Here is a 20,786-nt window from a genome sequence, read left to right on the forward strand (position 1 = left end):
ATATTGGCTACTTGAATATACAGTTGCCGGGCCACATTTTTCGCGTTGTCACCCGCAGTAGGCAATGGAATTATCTACGCCCCGAGCATAACTTATCTTATCTTAAAATTATTTGCGCCGGCGCGCGGGAACTGCATGCGGGAATGTCAGAATTGAAAATCGGTACACGTGTATGTAAGAAAAGATAACGTGCTTACACTTGGTGCTGACACTTGATTTTAATGCGCCGATACTTGATTTAATGTGCTACACCATCCTATACTAGTATACGTATGAAAATCCAAAAAAATTGGCGATTGTCAAAGTGCGACGAGAATGATTGTTTAACCGCAAATAAAATATCAATATTAAATTCAATAAATTCAATAAATTAATATATATGTCATATTGATTTATGGCGAATATTAGAGCTTTTAAAAATCATCGCGATGACATACCTACATGCGATACATCACGTATATTCTCGCGTATATTTCGTCTGATTCGTATACGCGCAATATTCAATCTTGGAGATTTGTGTTTCATAAAATCATTTTTTCTTAAAATGATACGCATAACGATACACCCGCAAAAATTATTATGTTGTAATAATTTATATATTTGCTTCCACAATCAACGCAAATATATTAACATGAATGATATATTATAATGATTTAATAAATTTTAAAATGTAAATTGAGTAATAAATGATAACCGGGGACAAATTATGTGAATAAATTGTTATATTAGTTCGTTTAAATTATTGTGGAATATCTTTACACACACAAAAATTACAAACAGCTTTATTTTTAGAAAAATATAGTCAAATATTGTTATTATTTAGACTGGTAATATATAATGTAATTTGTTTATGTTAATAAATATTTGTAACTACCAGTAATGGATTTTTTTATGAAGAAGTTTCTGTTTTGCTCCTGTTAAGCTATTACAAAATTTAAAGATCATGAAATTAAATAAAAAACATATAATTTAATTGAAAACATATATTTTCAATTAAATTATGTAAATATATATTCTGGTGTATATTAAGAGAATATACATTTCGAGGATAACTTCTTTAATAAATTAACAGCAAATTATTCCTTATAATCTAGCTGCATAATGCATTATAAAAGATTGATGTTTACATTGTGAAACTACATCATTTGCAAATTGTGCTACGAATTTATACATGTAAATTGTAAATTAAAATGTTTTCCTACAAACCAGGTTAATTGGTCGTTAATTCAATTTGCGCGTTAATACTTTCTATTCGATTAAATTTTCCTCATTTAGATTGCACATTCTTGAACATTGCTGTATTCGTTGTCGCAGGCCAATGAACCATTACTTAAATATATACATGCTCAGTCGATATATCTTTATGTGTATATATAGTATTTAGAAAGTCGTTTTACATAGTTTGGTAGTATTTACATTATTATATTTGTAGTAGTTATTTACAGAATATGGAGCTATGAAAAAGCCACTCCCATCAAAATAAATTTACGTAAGATTTATATAGGATTAAATAACGTTAAGTTTCAATAACGTAATTATTATAATATCCGGAATCAATTTAATGTTATTAAATAAATGATAATATTATTTTATTATATTATTATTTATTTAATTGATAAAAAATAAAAATATAAATAAATTAATATGAGTTTATAATTGAATACATATTACAATATGAATTTATTTGATCTTTCAGAATATATTAATCTAATAAAAACACAAATTTTTAAAATAATAAGTATATAAGTCGGTTGAAATATAATGATACAGATAACTGTATGGATTAATCAATACTTTGCACTCTCCTCATTATTCAATTAAAAATGCATGTATTATATCAATATTAATAACAATATTAATAATGTTTTCATTTTGTGTATCAATTTTATAATCAATTGTGTTATTATACTTAATAGCTATTCGATTATTTTACTTATTAAATTAAGATAATTATATTGAAAAGAAAGAGATCTCATTTCAATGATTGATTTTTGTGAAGTTAATACATTTTCAAAACTTTTCTTCTTTCTGAAATGTTTGATGCTCAAACAACAGAACAAAAAATCATGATAATGTCAAAATAATGATAATGTCAAAATCATTTAAAATGAAATGTAAATGATAAAAGTGACTTTTAGTAATTAATTTTTAGTAATCAATTTTGGAGTTATTTTGATGTCATGATGATTTGTATTCTGCTTAGGACATTTTGATGTAAAAAAAGTAAAAGAATTCTGTGATAATTTAACATGAAAAGTAAAGATCCATCTATAAGATAAATATGAAGTGCACACTTTGCGTTGTCATTATATAAAAATAGATCGTAATATTTTTATATTAATCAGAATCGATGTTAATATTTTTGATGAAGTTTTTGATGAAAGCAATATAAAAAATTCTCAATTGCTAAATTTAAAAAAAATTATATAATATTTTAATTTTTTGCAATATAGCTTTATATTATTAGAAAATTTCAATCCGTGATATGACAAATTACATCGGTACCTTTCAATTGGCGTTTGATAATAATCGTCATATGAGAAACATAGAACGCATATTCAATATTCGGATTGTTCATGTTTTCATGCGGACTCTCGATAATTTCGTTAGCCACCGAGTTCGTTGTCATAGTTGAACACTCTCATGAAGGCACGCACTAGTATTATTCGGTCCCATCAAAACGCTTGACCCGCGAACCTTTCATAGTGCGGTTAGGGCCAACGACATGCGTGCTCCAGGCACATTCACAGAGAAGAAGTGTGCTGCACTCGCATAGCCGGTAGTGGTCCGCATTGTCAGTTCGTTTAAACAATTGTTCACTACGCGGTCTGCTTATTTGCATAGTATCCATGCTGTTCTCGGGGTACACTCCCAGCTTGGCGCCATCGAGCCCATGAGATTCAGCTGGTGACACATTTAGGTTTTGTTATCTAATTATTCTAATGTATACGGTATTATCTGATATATGAGGATTCCGATTATCATAATCCTGCAGAAAAAAACGGAAACCTTCCTGACAATGAGTAATTACAACAATTTGCTAGCCAGATGTTATAATCAAATATTAATTAGTGTGACAAAATTCTTTCGATTTCTTGGAATGAAATCTCACTCCAAAAGAGTGAAACTACTGTTATAATTGAAAAAGAGTAAAAGTTATTTTATTTGCATTCTTCAATAAGAGATTTTCACTCTTTTTTTGGAATGAGACTTTATTCTTTTGGAGTGGGATTCACTCCAAAAAAGGAATGAGATTTCTTTCCTTTGAAGAGCATCTCACTCAAAAAAAAAAAAGAAAGAAAATCTGTCATTCTTCTTCAAGAATGCAAGTATTCTCACTCTTTTTCAATAATGGCAGTTCTTTCATTCTTTTGAAGTAAAATTTCACTCCAAGAAATTTAGAGAATATTAAAGAAATAATTTCTAATACGTTTCATTAATTTCTTTATGTCTTACTTGTTACCTTATCAAATTTTAATAACATTCGTGATATTGAAGTGATTTTTATAATATGTTTGTTTCGTATATAAGAAAACTATTTCTTTAACTTCGATAAACAGTTCAATGAAATTTGTTTATTGACTAATGCTTTAGATTTGTGTATTAAAATTTTCCAACAACTACTGCGACTTTTCACGTTTTTAATGCTAAACGTGATTTTACATCGCATTCTTTTAGTGTGAGTCGTATTCTGTATGATACAGATGATCACGTTTAGTGATAATAACTGTAAATGCATGAAGAGAATAGCAAAAATATTGTATGAAGGTTCGTAATCTCTAGTAGGTTCATATATAGCGCTAGATGCGATCATCTGATTCTGGATTTTATTCATCACATATGAAGACCACGTTCATTGCCAGCATGGGGTGAGAAGAAGCCAGCTGCAGTTAAACGAGAATGCGGGCTGAATTGGCCATAGCATTAGCTAGCGATGGGCGAGTCGCGATGTCCGTTCGATTAGTTGATTGGTTTTTCGCGTGTAAATTCGCACTTCTCGCAGCAACCGATCACAAATTATCTCAACGAAAGCGATATAAAATGTCCAATTGGTTTTATCGCTGAATAAGCGATAAGCGCATGTCGAGTTCATTTTTCTATCGTTTCGTTCTTCCTCCCCACACTTTCCACTTAAGAAAAGACATGAAGAAGGACTTTCGATAATTTCTTTTAAAGTTCTTTTCCACAGATAGGCTTAAAGAATTAAACTGTTCGTGAATCGACACCTCTGTATCTTCGGTTATTTTCATTCGCATGAATTTTAATGGCAAAACGTTCCGTTCGATTAGAAAGGAAAAACTTCGGGAAATAGTGAATTAATTAGCTAGTTAAGAATATTAACTTGCGCCAGAAGAGATATTACTGATCGATAGTATATTGTAAGAAATGATATAACCTTGGACACTGATACTCGATCTTGCTGCGACAGCGATACTGCAAAACAAACTCAGTACGCCGCGAATGGCGTAATTATCTCCAGCGTGAACATCATTAATAGTGCGAGACATGTAATTACCGCTCAATATCGTAGAATTTTTTTTCAGAGTATCACGAAATATCAAGTTTATTACCTGGTTTATAGTTTGTAAAAACGGTCATTAGAATTTTGATAATGAAATACTCAATGAATTATTGCTAAAAAAGACTGCTTTTGTTAAAGCAATTGAATGAAGTTTAAAATCGAAGATTTTGAACAATTTTGTCCATATATCAAGACAAGTAAAATCATGTAAAAAATGGTTAAAATACCTCATTTTGTATTTTTTGTGAATAAATAAAATATTATTTGGCTTTTTCTAAGAATTTTGTTTTTTTACTATTTAAAATTTTTTAAACATTTTTTGTGCTTGATATAATGATAAAACTAAATTTTCTTTACAATTTTCCGCATAACTTACGTCATGTAGCATGTACTATTATTTCATGTATAATCAGAATTTTTATAATTAAATCTAAATTAAATATATACATATTAAGCTCCTCAATAAATAATATAAAAATATATTACTAAATATATTTTATTTTTACAAACTTGAAAATGAATTTGTATTTTGTGAAATGCTGGTTACTGTATCATTGATCTAATCTAATAATGTTTTATAATAATTATATATAATTGTGATATTATTTTAATAAAAAGAAAAATCATTCACGTTAATAAAAAAGGTACTAAAAATATTGAAATGAGTGTATATCGTATAACTGTCAATTAGATATTATATCTTTTTTGCTATTGCATTTAAAGCACGTCGGTCTCTGAGAAAATATTATATGAATGTTATTTTAATTAAGATGATTAAAATAGCAGAATGTGAATCTTATAGAAAATCGTTTATCTTGAAAATTTCAATCTATCAATTATTGATTTGTTCACCTTTTCTATAGTTGGGAACAGAAGAGAACATGTCGATGGGCATCTAGCTAAGTTTAGCGATAGTTTTACGTGGCTGACACTGTTTTCTCAATGAAGTATTATCGATGTGTTAATTTGTAGTTCGTTCAACCCTTGCGGTCATTGATTATGCGAACGTAGCTTTCAGTCGATTTGATACAACAAATTATTATCGCATTAAATGTAGTATATAAACGCATGTTTATTTGGATTATTTAAATTGTCAAATTTTCAATACAGTTGCACTTATCTTATATTTATTTACACTTTGATAACAGTTTTTGAAGATTTATTTTTTGTTTTGTAAACTGAACAAGACAGTGTAATTTTTCGTACGAAAAAATAAATTTAAGATTCTATGATGCTTTTAAAATGCTATAATTGTCTTAATTTAACTTATATAAAATTTATAATATATAAATTTAATATCATCTTATAAAAATATACAATAAAATGTTGGACACTCATTTATTTTATCGAAAGAACTAAAAATAAATTAAAAAGTAGTATAAATGAAAAAGTATACTGTATGTATGTTTATTAAATAAATAATTTGAAAATTAAATATGTTTAATCTTCATAGACTCCAGATATAGACTTCTGGATTATGTATCGATGTTAATTAGCATTATTAACATTCTTTATTGAATTTTTTTTTAATAGAAGGTAGAACGAGATAATAAATCATTAATTTAAATTTTTAAACAAATTGAAAAGTCACTATATTTTTTAGTAGGTATTAATTAATATTGACAGTATACAAAATATAAGAAAATAATATAGAGACAAGCATATTTCTGAAATTTGTTCTAGAAATGATTACAACATTAAAATGTAGAATTTAAAAAATATTGATGTAAAGTCGGAGTTAATAGTTTGCGAAGCAAATTATTAACTATAGCGTTAAAATTTAATTTTCTAAGAATGATGAAGACTTCGAGTTGCATGTGCTAATTTATAGCAAGGCGAAGTATTTACAGACACACAAGTCCTCTGTTTGCTTAATGGCGATATGTTACTGTTTGTACTATGTGCTTTGAAAGAAAACGAATGGATGCGTATACCTAAACAGAGTCGTTCTTAGACTAAATCAGACTTTAATAAATAATTTCTTTTCTGCTCTTCTCTCTTGACTAGTATAAAATATATTCCGTTATAAAATTATAATCACAATATAGTTTGTATATGTGTGCATGTGATCCTAAATAAAGAAAAGTGTATATTTCAGTTTTACATTTATGAATAAATAACTGGAGATATTTTCCTTTATCATATTTAAGAGAAAAAGATCTTTAATTTGCGACGTTTGGTACATGTTTCAATTTTATATCATAAAAGATTTGAATTTTTAACGTTTGTATATTATATTATTTGTTTTAATTATACAGTAATATTGTATTTGTATTAAAAGCGGTCCACTCAAGTCTTTTTAAAATTTTGTATTGAATTCCTAAAAAGATTTTTCTAAAAAGAAATTTGATTCTTGAGATAAAACAATAAGTAACATTTAAGTAATGGAGAATTGAGAACAATAACATTGAAATTCGTGCGTTACACAATTTACAAATTATATTTTAAAGTTTCTTACATTGCTTTACAAAAAGATCGGACGTTTCGGCTCCATTCGAGTCGTCATCAGTGATCTCCAAAAAGTGAGTTCCATTAATTAGTACAGAGTAACCGCAATACTCAGTTCCAGAATGCGGCAGAAAGTCTCTTTAATTACCGTATTTAAGAGTATAACTGTTTTCTGTTAAACTAAATTAATTTTTAATATACCTAAATGTTAATTTAACACGATATAATTATGTGATTTGAATATTTTGTGTTTAATTGATATTCAACATTTTTAGTATTAAAACATAATTTTTAAATAAATGAACAAATAACATAAAAATTTTTTTAAATGTAAATTCTAAGATAAATAAATAAAATTTGTTAATTTAACATTTTATAAATGTTAAATTCATTGGAAACATTTATTTTGGAACATTTATTTGAAATGTTAATTTAAAATATTATAAATGTTAATTTTAATAAAGAAATATGATTGTTTACAATGAATTATGTCAGTATTACGTTTTTTTATGTTATTCCTTTACATAATATTTGTGTTCCTTTTTAATCTATTCATCTTATGTCAAAGTCGCACAATTTGAGTAGATCGTTTAGGACATGTGAAATATGTCAAATTTAACACAAATTTTCTAACTATGTATATTGTTTCCAATTAATAATTAATCGAAACATGAAATGAATCATAATCAATATAGTATTGATAGTTTATTATAAAAATAGCATATATTTTCTAAAAAATCAGTTATATTTCAATCTCTGTTAATCATTTAAGATCCTTGTCGAGATAATTATCCACATTAAATGTTGATATACGCGTTTTTTCGTATCCCTGATATAATGAGAAATCGTTATATGTGTACGATTCAGACTTCGATACGGTGCGATAAGATCCTTTGACGAAAGACGTACGGAAAAAGAAATCGCCGGATTGTACACAAGAACTCGTTGCACCATATTCGGAAGCGCCGTATTTTTGCAGGACTGGACGAAGATATCTTACCGCCCCGAACAGGATCATAAATTTTCAGTTATTATATAATTGCAGTATACTTTTTAACGGAGTTTATATTATTATTACTTAGGCTTTAAATGAATGATTGATATTACACTTGTCATTAATTTCTACACATTAGTAATTTGTATAATATTTCTATTCTAATTTATACATGTAGAGCACTATAGAATAAAAATTGCTAATATTTTGTGATTAATTATTATTATTATTATATAATTAATTACAACATTGACGAACATTAACTGATTTTTTTTGGTCTTTGACTGATTTATGATAGTAATTTATTAGAACAATAAAAATATAATATTGTTTATACATGTGTTGTACGTACAATCAGTTACAATGCAATAATAAATTATTGCAAATGATACGTTATTTCTTTTCTGGAAAATCGACAATCCCGTTAAACTTAATAGGATCTTTCCTTAATGTCCCCGAGCTTTCATGAGGTAAGCTCCAGGGCGACCGACTTCCTCACAAGACAGACTGTCTTGCGTGCATTGATCTCACGGCTTACTTTACTTTAAGTACATGATCACCATTTGCGATTTCTTTCCGTCTGCATGTTACTCACGTAACCTGTGTTTCCTATAAGATAAGTACGTTCATTCATTCGTTCATTCATCAGTAACGTCTATCGGTTAGTATGTTTTCCTTGAAGCTCGTTAAAATGCGCCATTGACTGTGGATGACTTTCAGATTCCAAATGAGAAGTCGATCTTCTAAACTGTTAAGCGTACTGAATGGTACGTTACGTTTTTTGCGAAAAGAAAGCTATTTCTGCGTTTGAGGATTGGCAGAAAATTTTCTTAACAAAAAATTTTTTTTCATACGATTATCTATTGGTTAGGAAACGACAGAACCGGAATATATATCGGAATGTATACATAGAATACTCACGAAAAGTGACAAAAATTACAGTCAAAATTATAATTTAAAAATTATTGCTTACAAGTTCTTTTTTTGCGTTGCGAGACGATACTTGCAAGTTTTTTTTATGGCGCTAATTTAATATGCAGTGTCGCTTGTCTAAATATAATTCTCTAGCCGTATTAGAAGTATACTGAACAGATATAGATATTTTGTGAAACATGCAGGAGTAACGATTCTACATCAGTAAATATACAAAACGCTAAAATGCGTGAAAGCTGACATCATCTATCTTTCTATTTTTATCGGCATGCCGATGCTCGTAGCTTTCTTATAAGCCGATTGCATCACGGACGCATGAAATCAGCATGCGATCAATTCACTACCGTGCGGATGATAACGAGTTGGTCGACAGCATACCATCTCGTGTACTTAACAATCCGATAAAGTGAACAGGTACTTACTTATAGTTATCACGACTTGCTGTCAGTCGACCTAAATTTCGAGTTTACTGCTTCAGTCATCGAGGTCAACTAGTGTCAACGCGATAGATGATGAGCTGCTGTTGTTACGTCGACAATAATTTTACGAGCGAGTAAAACTGTCAGTGGATCAATTGTTGCTCCACTTAATGTATTATAAATTGCAAAAGTATTCTAAGTATTCATAGACGCGCAACGAATAATTGAGGGTCTCCGAGACAAAGTGATATTCGCGCGAAATTTTTCCTTTGCTGCGATAAGTTTTGTCAAGGGAATGCATAAATCACATCATAGAATAATTGTAATAATTGTAATAATTGTAATAATTGTAATTTATTTCAGTTATCAAAAAATATTTCAGTTTGCTTCTGAATTATGATTATCAATCATTTTTTGTGCTTTTTCTAACAATAAAGATTAACTTAATTTTGATTTAATTCACTTTTTATCTTTTCTAATTCTAAGAATTAGATAAAGAGTAAATTAAATCACATTAAAGTTATATTAATGATAGGAAGTTGATTAGTTTATAGATTTATACTAATATTTATTATTTAAATTATTCTTTATTAATTTTGATTATTATTTTAACAATTATAGGATATATATTTATGTTTATGGGATGGTTTTCTAATTCTATGTATTCATTGATAGGAGCTGTTCGGGCTATTTCACAAACTTTATCTTATGAAGTTAGATTAATGATTTATGATTTTTTAGTATTAATGATTTTAAGAGAGAGGTAGATTAGTAGAAACTGGACTTTATGTTTTCTATTAATCTATATTTAATAGTTTAATTTTAATCATCTAACTCTTCATCTTTTTTTAGTTTTAAAAATTCGAAAAATGAAGAGTTCACGAGATTAAAATTAATTTATGTTGTTTTAGAAACAATATTTAAGATATTATAGTAGAATAAGAAATATTTTACAATCGAAATTTTATAACCGAATATTTTAATAATTTAGTAATTTCCAATGATTCTAAAAAAAATCTTTCTGATTAAATTATAAACAAAAAAAAATATAAATTATATATTGGTACGCGATTTTCTGCATTTTCTTCATTTTAAGATACATTAATTATATATATGTACAATATATATATAATACAATATATATATATATATATATATATGTATATATAAAATAATAGATTGTCAATATAATACATACATGTTAATATAAAGCATGCACGTTATTTGTATCATTTTTCAATTGTTAATTTAACTCGATTGTCACGATTGATTTGTCTAAGTAAACATATTAAATTCACGTACGTTAAAATTTACATATAGAATAGATACGCGGAAATCTGAGAAATATTCTTCGATTTCCATCGATTATGACGTGTTAAATAATTATCGGTTTATTGAAAGACGAATTTCCGGAGAATTTTAATTAAATACGATAATTGATAATATATTTGAATATTCGTACGTCAGTTTATCGGATTGTAATATTACGTTAGTTAATTAACATGAAATACTATTTGACTTTTATAGTATATTTTAAATAATGGATTACGTAATGAAATCTATTCTTCTTAGAATATTTTAAGAATTTGCTAAATTTCCTCCGAAAATTTCAATAATTTATAATAATTTATAATAATGTTACAGATGAGCGAGAAGACGTGCAGAAGAAGACGTTCGCCAAATGGATAAATTCGCAGCTTCTCAAGGTAAGGGATGTTATTCAGTCCAATTACCATTCGCCTGTTATTATTATACACACTCCATTTATTCGCGGGACTGTACCTCACGCACGGTATGCAAGGAGCAATTTCGCTCTTAAATCTCTTCATGCATGGAATGTAATAAGTATCTACTTGTTACACACATGCTCGTACTTGTGCGTTATCTTCTAACGCGATATAATAGTATATTGAGGGATGCTTCGAGCGAGGAAAAAGTACAAAACGGATGTTTAATCCATCATACTTTCCGTAGAATCATCACGAGCCGATCAGTGATCTGTTCATCGATTTACGAGATGGAAATCGCTTGCTGTCACTTCTGGAAGTGCTCACTTCTAAGACTTATGTAAGTATGCCGCGTGCCTATCTGCACACCGCGATAATCGCTTAGCGTGGCTTAGCGCTGATCCGTAATTTTGCGCAAGTTTTTCCGCATCGATGATGGACTGTCGAAAACGCTGTTAGATCGCAAAGGTAATCGTTAGAGCATCTCTTGACCGTCGGCGCTTTCTAATAAAATTATTCCTTATGCATTCCGCGTCAGTACAACTCGCGTTCACCGTGGCGAATTGCGAGCAGGTGCGCGTGCATCGGGGTATATTTGCATAAGAGTATACGATTATGAATGCGTGGTAGGCGTAAGAATATATTCTATTCCCGAGATATAATACCGCGTCACGGCATTTGTATTGCCCCACGCAAGTGTGCTTTCATCGTTGACATTTATTTTGCACAATGAAGCTCATAGAGAATTAGGGCGCTTTACGTTAAAACGCGCGAGTTCCAGTAATTGCATGTTTTTTTTTAAAAAGCGAGATTAACACAATAGGATATTTATTTTACAGAAAAGAGAACGCGGCCGGATGCGGGTGCATCATCTCAATAATGTTAATAAAGCGTTACAAATTCTTGAACAGAATAACGTAAGTATATAACTGCAGCGTTTATACAATGTTATATTCTAGGAATATGCTAAGCAGAATTACTACGTAACAGAATTACGAAAACAGATCGGTAAAATAAATCTTTATTTTATTTTATGTTAATTATAAGATATTGTTTATAGAGATAAATTAGTAGATTTTTAATTTAAAAATATAAATTTAATGTAATTATATATAAATTATATATAAATTTCTATCAAAACTGTATATAATATATATTTCAGGTGAAACTTGTTAATATTAGTAGTAATGATATTGTTGATGGTAATCCTAAATTGACACTTGGTTTGGTATGGAGTATTATTCTTCATTGGCAAGTAAGTTTTCGATGACATTTTTCATATAAATATTAAACTATATAAATTATGACAGAGTTTTTTTTATTTCAATTTGTAATAATTCAATTCATGTCATTTATAATTTTGAAGATAATATCTTTCTAATTTTGTACTGCAGGCCATTATTAGCAAGAAAACCTCTTATGTAAATTAAAATCTGATTGCAACATGCTTTTGATGTATTAAGTAATCATTTATGTCACAAAGTTTTAATTCATTATATGGAATGGAATCTAGTTTATGCGAGATTATTATTTTTTTAATTTGAAAGATATTGAAAACTTTTTGAGCGAAATGAATTTAAGTCGTATTAGCGTGGCAAAAATAATTTTAATCTTAATCTTTTAATTTCAATCTTTTTAACGAAGTATTTATTTTTAGCGAGAATTAACTCCTTAATTTAGATTTTGTCGTACTTGCTGTAATCGAGAGAACGTGAGGCCGGCAATATTTGTTCATAAAATAATTTCTTTTTATGTTGTAAATGATACAAGCAGAAAATATCTCTAAAACGAAATGTTTTAGATAAAATTATGTTTTATTGATTTTCTGGTTTTTGTATCAATTATTTATGTTTATTGTTAATTATCTTGATGTATCTCATCTATTTTCTATTAATCAATTTTTCTATGTTATACATAAACAGGTACATTATCACTTAAAAGATCTAATGACAGAATTACAACAGACCAATTTAGAAAAGACACTTCTTGCTTGGTGTCGTCAAAACTCACAGGTAATACGTAAAAATTTTAGTTATGTATCTAATAAAATTTTACTGAATATCATTAAAGTAAAGCAATAATAATTTCTTTTTTTAGAATTATTCTGGTGTTGATATTAAAAATTTTACAACATCTTGGTCGGACGGTTTAGCATTTAATGCAATTTTACATAAATGGAAATCTCATTTGTTTGATTTTAATAATATCGCGCGTAAACATCCAAATGCTAGATTGGATCATGCTTTTCGGCTCGCACAAGAACATCTTGGTATCGAACGACTTTTGGATCCCGAAGGTAATTTATTTGAGACATTCTAAATATTATATATAATAATATTAATTTTTTTTGTATTTTATATATTTGGTATACAAATTTATGAAATTTATCACAATTCAGTTCCTAAAAATTTATAAAAATTTAAAGTTACATAAAAAATTGCAAAATATATTGGATTATAAAGCAATGATATAACGTCGATTTTTACAATGTTATATTTTATTTCAGATGTCAATACTTCAGTACCGGATAAAAAATCCATAATGATGTACGTTATGTGTCTCTTTCAATCGTTGCCACATTCCGGAGACGACATAGGTGAGCTAGATCTTTCAATCGCAAGTGACAGTACGCCAGTTAGTCCCGTTACAACACCAGGAACAGAGGTATGTGAATCGTGATTTAGTAAATGGACGAGAGACATTACATTATATTAATGTATATAAAAAAAATTAATTTATAGAGTACTTTAACGTTCGGAAATTTTGGAATGCCATCATCTCGCCCAATGAGTTTAGCTACAAATGTTTCCGTCGAGCTTGGTGGCTATCAAGTTGCACTTGAGGATGTTTTAACGTGGCTTTTGGAAGCAGAGGATAAATTGAATCATGCCCCCGAGCCGGGCTCGACTCTAGACATATTGAAACAACAATTCCACGAGCATGAAACCTTCTTGATGGAACTATCCGGTCATCAAGATGGAGTAGGAACTGTTTTAGAGGAAGGTGCAAGATTGTTAGCTGAAGGCGGATTGCATAAAGATGAAGAGCACGAGGTTCGCGTGCAGATGTCTTTACTAAATTCTCGTTGGGAAGGTCTTCGAATGCGCGCCATGGAAAGGCAAACAAGAATTCATGAAGTATGTATCTATTTTGTTGATGAAAATAATATAATGCAGAGATAATTTTAATACATTAGTTATTTTATCTACAAATAAAATCTATGACTATTTCTAGGTCTTGATGCAAATGCAACAGGCTCAGCTAGATGCGTTACGACAATGGCTAACAAAAACGGAAGATCGAATTTCGTTGATGGCAGCAATCGAATTAAATCCATCGACTTTCGAGGACCAATTGAAACATCTCAACGAACTAAAACAAGATATTCATGCGCAACAAGACGTAGTCGACGGTATGAGAAATATGGTAGTAGTCGTAGATGAAGAAAATTCCGAGGCGGTTTATACACAAATGGAAGATCAGTTGTCTGCTCTCGGTGAACGTTGGAGTCATATCGGCCAGTGGAAAGAGGAACGACGTCAGCGATTGGAATCTTTATCTGCGCTTTGGCAGAGCATTACTGATGATTATAAAAGGCTAGTAGCATGGTTGAACGAAACGGAAATTACATTAAAGCAAATGGAAGCCAATCCGGCATCCGAATTTGGCGAAGTATTAGATAGAATAAAGAAATTGCAAATCCTTAAGGCAGAAATGGATATAAATCAGAAAAAATTAACTTCTCTACAAGAATCAATTCAGGATTTAGATGGTAACAGTTCGTCTTCAGAATACGCGAGTATTCTGGAAAAGATCGAAAACCTGCAGGATCGATGGGAAGCTGTTGGACAAATCATGGAAGTTCAATCCCAAAGGGTAATTCAATATCTTAGAATATTACATTTTAAAAAAAATATATTTTGTTTCTTAATTCTAATCTTTATTATATTGCGTATTAGATAACAAATTCTGGATTTGAATTTGATTTAATGTCTGAAGAGAATGTAACAACTATTAAAGGAAACGAATGGATGTCCGAAACGGTAACAAGTATAGCATATAAAGAAGAAATTACTGCAACAGTATGTTTTTCTTATTTTTCTTAATATTTTTCAGTATTCCGCTTTTGTGACTTATGTAATACTTCTCTTTTCAGTCAACGCCATATAGTGATTCAAAGAAGCGGCGTGTTGATAATACTACTAAACATGAGTTTGAATCGGCATTACTTCATCTATATAAATGGCTAGATTATGTCGACTTAGAAATTGGTCGATCGGAAGGAGTATTTGATGAATTAAGCGTGGAAGAGAAGAAAGTTGTTTATGAAGATATTCTTGCAGATATGGACTCGCATAAAAATGAATATGATAAAGTTCTTGAAATTGGTAAACAATTAATTGATGAATTAAAAAATGCAAACGAATCCATCGAAGAAGAGGAATCTAAGATTAAGGACATACAAAATTGTTGGGTAGCGACAAATAATCGTCTTCAAGAGATAAAGAGACGTATAGATTATCTGGAAGAAGTAAAGAAATTCCGGACTGAATTAGCCAATCTAAATTTGATGTTAGAAAGTTACACCAAATGGTTCGAGACAAATAAAGAAAATAATCAGATAGAACTATTTAGGGTAACTAAAATGTCTTTTAATGTGTAATATGTATATATACGATATTTTAATTTTAATTTTAAAATATTATTATTCAGGTTAAAATGAAATCAATGAAATCCCACGATGAACGTATAAGAAAGTTGGTTGAAAAAGCAAAAGAATTATCAGAAAATCAAGTTGCTATTACAGAAACTAATAGTATGGATACAGACGTAAAAGTATTTTTCGTTAATTGGGAGAATTTATATACAATGTAAGTATTATTATAGGTATATACTTATATATTATAAATTTTTTAAATTTTTGTGTTACTTAATATAATATATATAGGTTATCCGAGCGATTGACTGAAATAACTAATGCTATTGATCGAACACCGCCTAAAAGATATATTGAAGCAATCACTAATCTAATGTCATTTATCAACAATGTAGAAGGTTTTCTATTGTCAGAACATATAATTATGTCGGGTGAGAAGATTATGGAAGAGCAAATAAAAAGATTTAAAAATATACAAAACTCGTTAAAAGAACAGGAAGAAACTTTTAAATACGTTAACTCTGCTGGACAAGATTTAATAGCAAAGATAAATGATGATTCTTTAGTACAGCGACTTAAAGATGAATTGCAGGATTTAAATACTAAATGGAGCGATATTCCTATTATTTTGGAAGAGAAACAACAAACTCTTATCAAAGGTAAATAGAAAATAAATAATAAGCAAAATAAGCATTGTTTTTTATTTTTATTTTTATTGTTATGATTACATAGGAAATTTATTAATACAATGTTTTAGATATTACAATTTTGCAAACGTTTAATACCGAACTTTTTACCCTTGAATCTTGGTTGGAAAAATCATCATTGTATCTAGAAAATTTATCCAAAGATAACATTACGGATAATGTTGAAACAACAGAACATAAATTACAACAAATTCACTCATTTTCTCAAGAAATAGATAAAACAAAACCACAAATAGAAGCACTTCGATTATCAGCAAATGATATACTCGAAAAATCGGAAGTTAATTTTACAAGTTTGTTAAACAACAAATTGGAAGCTATAACATATAAGTGGAACACAATTGTTAATGAGACTAAAAGTTTAAATGACAAATATGAAAGTGCTTTAAAGAAAAATGATAATGTAAGTACACAATTTTTATAAATAAAAGTATGAATGTTTTTTGCGTAACGGTTTTGTTTTTTTGTTAGATTATTAATGGTATAGAAGATTTTACAAAGTGGTTGTCAAGTTTAGAAAAAGAAATACCAGTAGAATCAAGAATAACGTCATCAGTTGAACTTTTTCAAGTTCGTGGTCGATATCAAGCATTAAAAGATAACATTGATAAACGAGTGGAAGAGTTTAGAAATTTGAACGAAATGGGAAATGATAAATTATTAAGTTCAGAAGGATCATCTGTACAAGAGCTTGGTAGGCGTTTTACTTTTTTAAATGCGCGATGGACAGATGTTACAGATCGTATATACGAACGCTATAGACATTTACAAAATGCTAGTCATGAGTACGGAGAATTTCGTGCTTTAGTCGCACAGGAAAGTGATTGGTTGGATAAGCTTGATAAGCGATTAAAAAAATCGCCTAAAGCTGCTGCAGATGCAGAAGAAATTTCAGAAGAACTGGATGTAAGAATTGTTCAATTTTGTATAAATATTTAGCAACAATTATCCTATCATTTAAATCAAATAATTAGCTTAGAAAAAATAAAATTGAAAAAATTATTATAAGTTATTGTTTATCTTTTAAATGTTTTTCTTTTTTAATAGAAAATATTAAATTATTTCTCTTCGTAAAGTTTCGTAATTTTAACTAATTTTTTTGTATAATGCACACACAAACACTAAAAGTAATATATATTATATTTAAGGATTTAGAAAATTACATACGAAATCATCCGGAATCTAGACTTGAGAAAATTCAAGAAATTGGTAAACAACTTATTGACAGTAATATCATGACTCATTCTATTGAAACAGACGTAGAGGGATTAACAAATCGATGGGAAAACTTAAACAAGCAGGTACGTATGTACTTGCTACAAGCCTACGTGTTTGTCATTAATGTAAAGTGTATAATTTATACTAAGATATATCCTAAGGAGCTCATGTTACAGAATTATATGTATGTGCTAAGCATAGGTCCGAACATTTGAGACTTTAACAGCTTATAACCGCATGTGGCATTAGTTCTGTAGTAGCATTCTGAATTGCTCAGAATGGTTGTGTGAAAATTTATTTGTGTGAAAATTATAATATATAAAAACTATAATATATAAAATAGATATGCAACAAAATAAAAGAAAATTTTTGAATATTGTATTATTATATATACAATTGTATATTATGTTTCTGCTTGGCTAAGAAAAAACTATAATAATCAATCATTACAAATCTAATACTTGCTTCGTAAAGTTAGTTTAGTTAGAAAGATAGAGTATTATTATGTTTTGAGTAGGCAGGGCAACGCGCCAAGCTGTTGGAAGGATCAGTGAAACAAGCTCAACAATCAGAAGGGCGTATTCTTGCTCTTCAGCATTCTTTAACACAAATAGACTCCGTACTAACTGCACGCCTTGATTGCGATCTCACTGCTGATGATTTGCCTCACGATTATCAGGTCTGTTTATGAAAAAAATGATACATATATTATGTCATATTTTATATAATTAAAGGAATAATCCATAATCTAAAAATATTAGAACTGTAATGTTGCGAATTTGTTGCTTCTGAATATGATTTAAAAGCCGACATAATTCGAAAAAAATTATAATTACAATAACATCCCTTGAAGTATGTTTCTTATATTTGATAAGTTATGAAAAATAGATTTATCAAAATAAAAATTTTTGCGGAATAACATATTTACAGATACAGTTATTATGATAAGTATATTATATAAATAAGATTTAAAATAATTAAGAAAAGAATGTAAAGAGATATTAATATATTTTTTAATCTGTGTACATAACGAGATTATGAAAATAGCATGATCATGAAAGACTGTAGTTATTAAAATTTGCATCTTTTATATCAATCTTACTAACTATATAATTGTATCATAAAAAGAATGTCAAATTTTACTAATGCATATGGCATATTGCAGAGTATGACATACCTACCTATATGAATATTAAGTATTATTTATTTTATATTATTTATGCATAATTATATGTTATGACTACAGAAATTAATGGAAGAATTAGAACAACAGCATGCTACGCTCGAGGAAATGGCATCACAAATTGAATCATACAAAGCTTCTGGTAAACAAGAAGCGGCACTTCGACTTCAAGAACAAATGTCCCTGATTGAACAGAAATATGCTAAAGTACAAAGAAAGTTTCAACGTTTTCGTTGTCCGACCAATATAGAACCTAGATTATCGAGAGCTTTACGAGAACTCAGAGGAATAGAAGAAGCAACTTGTTTGCTAGAATTATCATCAGAAGATCCCGAAGTCATCGAGGGTCAATTAAAACATTGTTTGGTAGCTACATGTTTATTCAAATATTGCATAATCTATGAAACTAATGCACATATCAATTATTTACTTGTTGTTGTCTTGCAGCGCTTCTATCAAACTTTAAGTGAAATTAAGAGTGAAATTGAATGTATAATCGTAACTGGAAGAAAATTAGTTGAAGATAAAGCTATTCCCGAGCCCGACAAATTTTCAAAGCGAATAGATATGTTAAAAGAATTATATAATAAGGTAAGTAATAAATTAAAGCCTAAGTTTATTATAAAATTTTATAAAAATTAAAAGAATGATTCAACAATTAAAAGAATGATTCAAATATTTATTTCAGCTTGGTCTTCACATAACGGAATTCAAATCCATATTAGAATCGGCATTAGATTTGTCACGCGACATGCATAAAAGTATGGCGTATATTAATATGTCTGTCGAAAGTATAAATAAGGAATTAGATACCCAAAAAAGTCTACCTGATCTGCCGGTGAATGCGATATATGTACAAGTATGTAAATCTTATTTATTTTGTATTCCAGATATAACGTAAATAACATCATTTATTAATTATATCTTTAGGAAATTGAACTATAAATGTTTTTTGATACTAACTATAAAATTTATAATTTATAATTTATTATTTACTACAGGAGACTCTGACCGAAGTAATTCCGCGTCTCAATGTTATAAGAGATAAATTGTTTGTATCGCAAAATCAATTTTCAAAATTATGCGATTCTATGTATCTCGAACAACTTAAGGAAAAAATGTCTGACGTAATTATAAGATTAGCTAATACAGAAAAGAGATTGCGAGTTTGTCAAGGCTCGGAGGTAAATTTTTTATAATATATCTGAATATTACATTATATAAATATACATATCTCTTATCTTTCTAAAGGATGAGCCTAATGTCGACGAAATAAACGCGTGGCTTTTACAAGTTGAAGAGAAGTTAAATAAATTAGATGCGGTTTCAATGGATCAACTTACTGAACATCACTTCGAACAGTGCAAGGTATTGAAATATTCGTATAACATGATACTAAAATACAATGTATAAAAAAGAAATTATTTATCTTATCTTTTAACGTAAAGTAATTATTTTGATAAAACATTTTTATAAATATTTTTAATATTGTTTCATTATTAGGCTGTGCAAAGTGAAATGATAGAAGCAAAACCGAAAGTTAATCAGCTTCAACGTTATGCATTTCATCCCCAAGTAGCTGAAGTATGTGAAAAATGGGAAGTCATTTCTAACAGAATACAAGTATGTATCCAATTTTTATTTAAAAATTAAAATTTGTTTATCTGTTATCTTTTTTCTAAAGTCAGTTTTATCATTCATTGCTTATTCGCTCATGGCTTATTCTTTGCTTTAACAATCGATATATGTAATGCTTGTGCTTGTTAGTACCATTACGTATATCTCTATCACATAAAACATCTTCATTAATATGTATATAAGACGTTTTATATTGCAAAATATGCAAAAATATTCTGATTTATTTTGAATATTAATTTCCATTAAATATTAATTTTTTTAATGTAAAAATTTCTAAAATATAAAAAAATATCCCCCCAATTTTTTTTATAGCATTTAAAATGAAGCTCTCTCTCTCTCT

General features: G+C 28.7%; 1 protein-coding gene across 1 annotated transcript in view; it reads left to right on the forward strand.

Annotated features, from left to right (window-relative positions):
• The window catches only part of LOC105618886 (dystrophin, isoforms A/C/F/G/H-like), a 195,891-nt gene that overhangs the window by 9,436 nt on the left and 165,669 nt on the right, over positions 1 to 20,786 (forward strand). Inside the window, exons 2-24 of the mRNA XM_012200417.1 lie at positions 10,961 to 11,022; positions 11,291 to 11,383; positions 11,883 to 11,960; positions 12,206 to 12,298; positions 12,966 to 13,055; positions 13,141 to 13,339; positions 13,550 to 13,707; positions 13,785 to 14,180; positions 14,278 to 14,919; positions 15,003 to 15,125; positions 15,200 to 15,679; positions 15,757 to 15,914; positions 15,992 to 16,359; positions 16,458 to 16,810; positions 16,879 to 17,313; positions 17,556 to 17,708; positions 18,143 to 18,304; positions 18,872 to 19,174; positions 19,256 to 19,399; positions 19,497 to 19,667; positions 19,810 to 19,992; positions 20,060 to 20,176; positions 20,312 to 20,431. Of these exons, the coding sequence (XP_012055807.1) occupies positions 10,961 to 11,022; positions 11,291 to 11,383; positions 11,883 to 11,960; positions 12,206 to 12,298; positions 12,966 to 13,055; positions 13,141 to 13,339; positions 13,550 to 13,707; positions 13,785 to 14,180; positions 14,278 to 14,919; positions 15,003 to 15,125; positions 15,200 to 15,679; positions 15,757 to 15,914; positions 15,992 to 16,359; positions 16,458 to 16,810; positions 16,879 to 17,313; positions 17,556 to 17,708; positions 18,143 to 18,304; positions 18,872 to 19,174; positions 19,256 to 19,399; positions 19,497 to 19,667; positions 19,810 to 19,992; positions 20,060 to 20,176; positions 20,312 to 20,431 (5,081 nt within the window). The remainder of the gene's footprint in view (positions 1 to 10,960; positions 11,023 to 11,290; positions 11,384 to 11,882; positions 11,961 to 12,205; positions 12,299 to 12,965; positions 13,056 to 13,140; positions 13,340 to 13,549; positions 13,708 to 13,784; positions 14,181 to 14,277; positions 14,920 to 15,002; positions 15,126 to 15,199; positions 15,680 to 15,756; positions 15,915 to 15,991; positions 16,360 to 16,457; positions 16,811 to 16,878; positions 17,314 to 17,555; positions 17,709 to 18,142; positions 18,305 to 18,871; positions 19,175 to 19,255; positions 19,400 to 19,496; positions 19,668 to 19,809; positions 19,993 to 20,059; positions 20,177 to 20,311; positions 20,432 to 20,786) is intronic.

The sequence above is a fragment of the Atta cephalotes genome, assembly GCF_000143395.1.
Source record: "Atta cephalotes unplaced genomic scaffold scaffold00018, whole genome shotgun sequence".
Lineage (NCBI taxonomy): Eukaryota > Metazoa > Arthropoda > Insecta > Hymenoptera > Formicidae > Atta > Atta cephalotes.